Source organism: Lynx rufus, unplaced genomic scaffold (genome assembly GCF_022079265.1).
Source record: "Lynx rufus isolate CCGP_SWC_20201006 ecotype Redwood Valley unplaced genomic scaffold, mLynRuf1.p SCAF_37, whole genome shotgun sequence".
Taxonomy (NCBI): domain Eukaryota; kingdom Metazoa; phylum Chordata; class Mammalia; order Carnivora; family Felidae; genus Lynx; species Lynx rufus.
In genome coordinates this window covers 2,660,003-2,668,276 of record NW_025814853.1, presented here as the reverse complement: position 1 = coordinate 2,668,276, position 8,274 = coordinate 2,660,003, and the positions used below count along the sequence as shown (strand labels likewise).

Below are 8,274 nucleotides of genomic sequence, written 5' to 3'. Positions count from 1 at the left end.
ACTATCAAAATTGTATGCTTTAAATGTTTCCATCTTGCAAATTGTTTTCAACTCTCCCACAAAACAAAAAACAAAAACAAAAACAAAAACCAGGACAAAAAAAATCCCTAAGCAAACAAGCAAAACTGTTACACGGTTGGGCGTCTCCAAACACGATGATCCAGTAGCAGCGATCAGCCGCCGCGCCACTAGGACACCAGCCTGGCGTGCCCGAGCTCGCGTGGTCCACCCAGGCCCCGCGTGCAGAGCTTCCGGCCGGGCGGTCCCGGCGCCCCAGGCCCCACGCGCAATCGGGGGCGCGCAGACCCGGCGCGCGGGGACCTCGCGGGGTGGGCGGGGGCGGGGGCGCGGGGCAAGCGGCTGATGCAACCGCCCCTCGGCGCCTCCCGCGCCCCCCGATTGGCCGGCGCCTGGCGGCCGCGCTGCCGATTGGCTGCAGCTGCGGAGGCGGGGCCGGCGGGGCCCGGGTGCCGCGTGGCGGGCGCGGTTCTGGGGAGCCGGGAGACCTGCGCGGGGTAACTGGGTGAGCGCGCGCCGGGCTGGGGTCCTGCGGGGGCGGCGGTGCAGGGAGGGGCTGCGCATCCGCACACCGGCTCGAGGAAGGGGAGGGGTAGCTCGGACGTGGGGAGCTTCCGGGCCCGATCCGTCGCCCCCCGCCCCTCTCCGACCCCTTCCGGAGGTCGGCGCGCCCCTCCCTGTCTCCTTGGTCCGAGACCCGCGGGAGCAGGTCGGAAACGGCACCGTGGGCAGGGAGACTGGAGCAGTTACCACGTCGGGGCTGCCGGGCAGCAGAGGGGAAAGTTGGACCAGCTGGGATGGAGGGGTTGGGGGGGGGGAATGGGCGCAGGGCCAGCGGCCCAGTGGCCAAGCCTGGCACTGCACACCTAACTTCTTCTTGCTCCGGATCCTGCCCCATCTCGCCCCGCAGCTGCCCCTGCGTATCCGGTGCCAGCTGCGAGGGCTGTGGGCGGGGCCTGCGTCCAGCATGAGCGTGGGCTTTATCGGGGCGGGCCAGCTGGCCTTCGCCTTGGCCAAGGGCTTCACAGCAGCAGGTAGGCTCCTCAGCCGGGAGGGCCCCTTGTGCAGGGGGCGGGTGAAGGCAGGGGTTTGAGTCCTGTGGGAAGTGGCAGCCTTGGGGTGTCTGGGGTGGCTCAGGGATTGCTGTTTTACTCTGAGCGGTGGGATTTCCACTTTCCTTCCTGGGAATGTGAGGGAGGGAGGCCGGGCCAGGCCTTGAGGAAGGAACTCTGTTCCCCGCAGGCATCCTGGCTGCCCACAAGATAACGGCCAGCTCCCCAGACATGGACCTGGCCACGGTTTCTGCCCTCAGGGTAGGTGCAGGGTGGAGGGGGTCAGGGAGGCAGTCGCTGAAGGGGCCAGTCAGTGTGTCCGGGGAGAGTGTGTGATAGCCTTGACCCTAAGGGCCGGGGGTGGAGGTCCCCGCGGGAGACACCATGCCACCACCACCCCCCCGCCCCCCTCCCCCGCTCATGAGAGAAGAGCCTTGGGGGGAGCATGTCACAGACCCTGCCTCCTGGCCTGCTGATAGCCCCTCTTGCTTAGCTCTTGGGACCCAGGTGTCGCTGGTGGGGAGGGTGTGCTGGTCTGGAAAGGGGTTCGCCAAGGGGCCTCCACAGGGACTGCGGGGGCCAGAGGGTGGGGGCCAGGTCAGACACATCTGGGGACTGAATACGTTGGCTCCAGATCCAAGGGTGGGGTGGGCTCCAGGCTCGAGACTTCCCACCCGGACACCTGGGGGATGGCAGCCCGAGGCAGGGTGGGTCAGGGCTGTGGCAGGGATGCGGCACCCCTCTTCTGTTTGCACAGGGGACCTGTTCCGGGGCCGAGTGCTTCTTCCACTTTGGGGCGGGAAGGGCGGCTGGGGGCCGGCAGAGCTCCACACCCCGAGCCCTCGATCCTGGCCGTCTACATTCTCAGCAGCGTCTGTGCTGTTCTCTACGTGGGGCTTGGGGAGGACACTGGGGGGGGGCAGGCCGAGCCCACGTCTGCACTCCCCGCAGAAGATGGGCGTGAACCTGACGTCCCACAACAAGGAGACCGTGAGGCACAGTGACGTGCTCTTCCTGGCCGTGAAGCCGCACATCATCCCCTTCATCCTGGACGAGATTGGCGCCGACGTTGAAGATCGGCACATCGTGGTGTCGTGCGCGGCTGGTGTCACCATCAGCTCCATCGAGAAGGTGGGCCTGTGGGTCCAGGCCGGTGGGATCTGCAGAGCGGGTGGAGGCGGATGCGGCCCGGTGGTCAGGAGCTCTGGCTGTGAAACGGGCGCACTGGCCCGGCCCCCGGGGAGAGTGGGGACACGCTACTTGCGTGAGCGCGTTCACACGCGTGCCCGGCACACCCCGCTGGGTGGGATGGACCCACAGCCGGTTTCTCCTCCAGAAGCTGACGGCGTTCCGGCCAGCCCCTAAAGTCATCCGCTGCATGACCAATACACCTGTCGTGGTGCGGGAGGGGGCCACCGTGTACGCCACGGGCACCCACGCCCAGGTGGAAGACGGCAGGCTCCTGGAGCAGCTCATGAGTAGTGTGGGCTTCTGCACCGAGGTGGAGGAGGACCTAATCGATGCCGTCACGGGGCTCAGTGGCAGCGGTCCAGCCTATGTGAGGCCTGGGGATGGGTGGCAGCTGGTGGCGGCGGGCAGTGCGGGGACCTCAGGGCACATCCTCCCTACTCCTCCCTGCTCGGTTCCCGTGGGCAGAGCTGCTGGACCCACCGTCGCCTGGAGGAGAAGGAGGAAAGGCCTAGGGTGGAGGTTCAGGCGCCTTCTCCCTGCAGGCGTTCACAGCCCTGGAGGCCCTGGCCGACGGCGGCGTGAAGATGGGGCTTCCGCGGCGCCTGGCCATCCGCCTCGGGGCCCAGGCTCTGCTGGTCAGTGTTTTCCTTGACGCTTTGTGGGGGCCACTCCTTGCCAGGCCCGATGCTGTCGCCCCCAGGCGGGCGGGTGGAGAGTGGACGTGCAGGGGGGCCGGGGGCAGGGGTGCCCCCCGCGGCAGCCAGCTCTCTCTCTGGCTGCAGGGAGCCTCCAAGATGCTCCTGGACTCGGAAAAGCACCCTGGCCAGCTCAAGGACAACGTCTGCTCTCCCGGTGGGGCCACCATCCATGCCCTGCACGTGCTGGAGAGCGGGGGTTTCCGTTCGCTCCTCATCAATGCCGTGGAGGCCTCCTGCACCCGCACACGGTGGGCCCCCGCCGCCGCCGCCCACTCGGGGCTGCGCGCCCCGGCACAGGAGCCCCCGCACGCTGTGCTCAGCCATCGCTCAGCGGATGCTTATCGAGGCCTGGCGGCCGTGCCCCTCACCATCCGTTGTCCTGCGAGGACGGGCTGCCCTCGGCGCCTGCACTCTGCTCCCCACAGTCTCCCCACTGCGGTCCTCGGACCGGGGGGCGGGGGGGGGGGGTCGCGTCCAAGCCGGGGAGGCAGGCCTGGGGGAACCGGAGGGGATCCCTGGGGGTCTGACAACACCTTCCTCCCGAGCTCCTCCTCCTGGGGAGATTAAGCAAGTTAGACGGCAGGACGGGCCCAGGACGTGCCTCTGTGCACTGGCACCGGCTCGGTGAGACCAGGAAGCAAATCAGAGAGGAGGGCGGCAGGGTTAGTATCTTGGCTCGGAGCCATTGTCCCTAGTCTGGATCTGCCGGATGGACAGGCACCCCGCTCACGTCCCTGCCGGCCACGGCCGAAACCCAGAACTTCTCCAGGCGCCACAACACGACGGCAGAGCTGGGATGCAGCCCCCCCGCCCCAGCCTTCAGGGGATACAGATGAGGCACACGTCCCACGCTTGGGGCACGATGGGCTGGGGTCTGGGTGCTGTTAGTGGATCCGGTGACCCCGAGCTGGTCTGAAGGAGGGGTGAGGGAGGCAGATGGCCATCTGGCGGACGGGCGGCTGGTGGAGGGAACCGTGGGTGCGAAGGCCGCGAGGTGGGTGTGACTGTCCAGCAGAACCGGGGAGGCAGGCGCTCGTCTTCCCCGGGGGACGGTCGGGCTCAGGAGGGAGACAGAGCCTCGGACCTGACCCTCCCCACTGCCTCCTCAGGGAGCTGCAGTCCATGGCTGACCAGGAGAAGGTCTCGCCGGCCTCCATCAAGAAGACCATCTTGGACAAGGTGAAGCTGGAGTCTGCTCCAGGGTCCTCGCTGGCCCCTTCCGGCCACTCCAAGCTGCCGCCCCACAGCCTGGCCCCGGCAGGCAAGAGGAACTGAGGTGCCGGACAAGCCCGCGCTGCTCTCCCCTCCTCTTCCCTCCTGGGCCTGGAACCCTGAGGCTGTGCGTTCTTAGCCCCGGGCCTCAGTGTGTCACCGCAGGGGCCTGCCACCCACGACTCTGGTCAGCTCGGGGGTCAGCTGGGGTTGTAACCCGGGATGGGGCACATCACTTCCCAGTGGGAATCTCCACAGTCACTGAGGGCTTCCTCCCCAGAACAGAACTGGATTCTCCGACCTCAGCCTACCTTTCCTTTGCCCCCACACCGGGTCAGGATCACTTCCTCTGGAGCTCAGGAGGCCTGAGCTAACTCCCCATGGTCAGCTGGCTTGGGGCCTGGCCCCTTGCTGAGTACAAAGGTCAAGTCCCCCTCCCCCGCCCCGCACCCCCGACTCCCGTGAAGGCCCAGCCAAGGAGAGAACTTCGTCCCACTCCTGCCCCTTCCCGACCTCCACTTGGGGGGATGCCTCGTCCTCCGTGTGAGAAGGACCAGAGGGTTCAGTCCAGGGAGCAGGACCACTGCCCCTTATCTCCGTTTGGCATTTGAGAAAAGGGCTCTTCGATAGTCCCGACAGTTAAGGCCCCTGTCTCCCATTCCTGACCCAACTTACAAGCCTGTCACTTCTCTCCTGACCTTTTAGGTTAAATACATTGGTTTCCAAGTCAGTGCCTCGATTCTACCTCTGTCACCATGTGTGGAGGGAAGGCCCCAGCTGCCCTAGAGGGTCCTTGTTGGGTGTAGTCTTAGAGGCCATCAGCAGCCCACAGGTCCTGGAGCCCTATTTTTGCACGGCATTCTGGCTCGGGCGGGGGGTGGGGGGGCTGGGTCTCCCAGTCAGCAGCGGTGGAGGGAGCTTCTGGGGAAGAGTGTACTGCTTTGGGCCCCCATCACGAGGGTTGTGGCCAGAGGCCGGCACCGAAGGCTGGGCTTGGCGGGCCCTGCTCTGGGAGGGGCGCCGGCCTCTGCACCCTCCACATCTCCCAGCGTAGCAGGGGGCACATGTCTCAACCCACGCTGGCAGGGGCAGGTGAGGAAGGAGCCCCCTGCGGAGGTATGTCGGGCTCTCCAGAGAAACAGGACTAGTAGATGTATATACATCTGGGCCTGGAATGCCTGTGGGTCCCTCCTAAGGTGTGAGCCCCATCATAGGCCCTGTGTGTGCAGGGGTGGGCAGTGAGCGCCCAGAATCACCCCTTCCCTGACAGCACCTTGGCACCCTCCTCCTGGGAAAAAGATGTTCTCAGAAGAGGTGGTGCCACAGGCCTGCCCAGGACCAAAGCTGGTCCCCAGCTAATCCCTTCAAGTCAAGGCCAGTCTCACTGGGCGTCTGCTGTGTGTTAGACACCGGCCAATACGACGAGGGGCGGTGCTGCCCCCCACCCTCCGCCCCGTGCTGTGGGCCCGAGGAAAGTGAGCTGGTGAGTCTGAAGAGGGGAAGAGGCACATCACGGCCTAGGAGGAGGCACAGGGGTCCAGACGAGCTTTGCAGGGAGGCTTTACTCTGACCCACGAAGAATGTGCTGGGTTCCAGCAGGCAGGACTCGGGAGCCTTCCATCTGTGGTTCTCCATCAAGCCAAAGTTCCACAGGTGGGGAAGCAGGAAGGGCAAATGAGCCTGAGGGAGGGGAGTGGCCCGGGCAGGAAGGCGGGTGAGGCCCCGAGGGTCCTGTGGGGACAGGTGTCCAGGGGAGCCGTTGTAAGCGGGAGCACACTGTGGAGGGGCGCGGGGACGTGTTGTACATGCGTCAGAGCAGGTCAGGGAGGCGGACGGGCTTCAAGGGCCAGGGGCCCACAAGTGCCAGGTGGGAAGCATTGCGGTCCTGCAATGAGTCCAAGCAGGAGCCTTGACAGGGGTCTCAGTGGGTGAAGGTCAGTCTGGCGTACCTTCCTGGCCCCCGTCACTGCTAGCTCTGACACCCACCACGCCCTGGGCCTCCCCAGATGGGGCAGAGGCTGGAATGAATTTACTGTCCTTTGCCCAATGGGCCAGGTGAGCCCTGGTGGCAGAGCCACCTCCCTCTGCTTGACCCAGCTTCTGCCTCAGTTTCCTAACTGCAACTCTGCCCTGGGCTCCTGCCTGCCCGGATGGGGCCTTTGCCCTGCTCCTCTCTGCCCGTCCTTTCCCGTACCAGGCTGACCCCTGTCCAACTGGGCTCAGGCTCCAGAACAAACAGGTCAGCAGCCCTTGGCCAGGCAGAGAAGGGAGACGTCCATCCTAGGAGGGCCCTGGTGAGGGCCCATCTCCCTACCTGGACACCAGTGGCAGCAGGGCCGGTCAGTCTGGGTTTGGACACCAGCCACATCCCATATGCCCGGGGCCTCCTCCAAGTGTCAGGTTGGGGCCTGCTGAACTCCAGAAGAAGCCAGTGGGGTCTAAGATCTGCCCACGGAGGGTTCAACCTGGAGGGGGGCTGTGGGGCTGGAGGACATGGGAGGTGGGGTGGGGGTGGTGGTGCCAGCATTCAGCTGCTGCAGGAAGCAATGTACTGAGGCCCAGAGAGGGCCAGGCCAGGCCAGGCCAGGCCAGAGAGCCAGGTCTAAGCGTCTGCCCCCTAGCGGCAGATCTGGAAGCTGGTCAAGGTGGTGCCGCGTAGACCAGCAGGGATGCTAAAACCTGGGCCTGTTCCTTTGCAGTATCACTCCCCGGCAAGGCTGTAGTGCTATTCCCGGGGGACAAATGTCCTGCACCGTGGGTGGCAGTCAGCCAGACTTCTGACAGGTGGGAGCAAGCACGCACTCTCTTGGGGCCTTTAGCTGGACCCTAGTACAGGTGCTGGGGGCTTGGCTATCTTGATTGTTTCAACAGGGCACCTCCTCTCCCTCGGTGGCCTCTCCCAGACATGCGAACAAACCCCCTATCGGTTATTCTGCAGGTGGTCAGGACACTTTTCCACATACTCTCCCATATTCCTGAAGAGTCTGGGAGGGGGGCAGCAAAGAGTCTGGGTTGTCTCCCGGAGCATTGACCTCCCAGGGCCGTAGAGCTGACCCCCATCCCATGGCCAGAGGGCTGACCTCAGGGCCCAGGGCCATCTCTGTGGGAAGCATCCCTGACATCCACACTGTCACTGGCCTCCAGGTGAGTTGGGCCCCGATTCGCTTCCCGACCTCTCTGATGGCCCTGGGTGGGTGCATCCCCATGCCTGCTTGTCCCTCTTCCAAGACAGAAGAGGTGGCTGGGTGTGTTCCCAGTGGGGAGGAGGAGGAGGGGACTCCTTGCTCACTTGGTGAGAAGGAGCAGAACGCGAATGACTGATAAATCAGCCTCTCAGTCACCTCCCACATGTCAATGGCAGCCAGACTCCCTCCCATGAGGACTGGGGAGTCAGGGGTGTGGGAAGACGAGTGGGGATTAGCCAGCGAGCTTCCGCCCATGGTGACCCCCAGCCCCAGGCCAATCACCGGTGTTTCCTGATGGCATCGTGGTTCTGGCGTGAGCTGGGTGGCACCAAGTCAACCCCATGTGGCCTGCCAGGGCCCTGCTGCGTGGACTGGCTCTTAAGGTCCAACAGTAGCTCAGACCCCACATCCCTGCCAAGTGGGACCAGGAGAACAGCGGTGAGGAGGCTGGAGGAGCTGGAGCCCACAGGACTGCATTCTTATCCTCAGGGGCAAGCCTTTGTTGTTCTGTGGATTGAGTTGACTTTAAGTCACACCCCTGGGGCACCTGGCTCGCTCAGTCAGTACAGCATGCAATCTTGGGGTTGTGAGTTCGAGCTCCACGATGGGTGTAAAGATTACAAATATAATCTCAAGGCCCTGGAGTACGTGAGATTCCAGTGGAGCCCAGTACAATGTCACGCCCTGCCCTTAAAGAGCAGCTTGGATTAAGACAACCACGCCCAAACCTGCAACGCTGGTGACAAGGCACTGTGGGATTCAGAGAGGTTACTGGAGGCAGGCAGGGGGTGCTGTGGTGCCCTTCTGCCCCCAGCTTTGGGGGCCTCCTCGAGTGGCCTTCGTCAGTGGCACTGAGTTCCCGTGAAGCCCCGGCCACCTGTCCCTCACTCCTCCCTCTGCCAGCTGAGTCCCACTGAC

At 64.6% G+C, this 8,274-nt stretch overlaps 1 protein-coding gene across 6 annotated transcripts; it reads left to right on the top strand.

Moving 5' to 3' along the window:
- The first annotated feature begins 869 nt into the window (after positions 1-869).
- On the top strand, positions 870-4,901 carry PYCR1 (pyrroline-5-carboxylate reductase 1). Of its 6 annotated transcripts, XM_047094116.1 has the most exons (7): positions 870-1,052; positions 1,261-1,331; positions 2,022-2,201; positions 2,407-2,628; positions 2,804-2,896; positions 3,044-3,207; positions 4,069-4,901. In XM_047094116.1, exons 1-7 carry the CDS (start codon positions 986-988, stop codon positions 4,232-4,234), a joined length of 963 nt encoding a protein of 320 aa, XP_046950072.1. In that variant the 5' UTR covers positions 870-985; the 3' UTR covers positions 4,235-4,901. The 6 variants fall into 6 exon arrangements, with proteins under 6 accessions (XP_046950072.1, XP_046950070.1, XP_046950071.1 ...); XM_047094114.1 differs by having other exon boundaries at positions 2,804-3,207; XM_047094115.1 differs by having other exon boundaries at positions 2,407-2,896; positions 4,069-4,180.
- Positions 4,902-8,274: the final 3,373 nt, after the last annotated feature.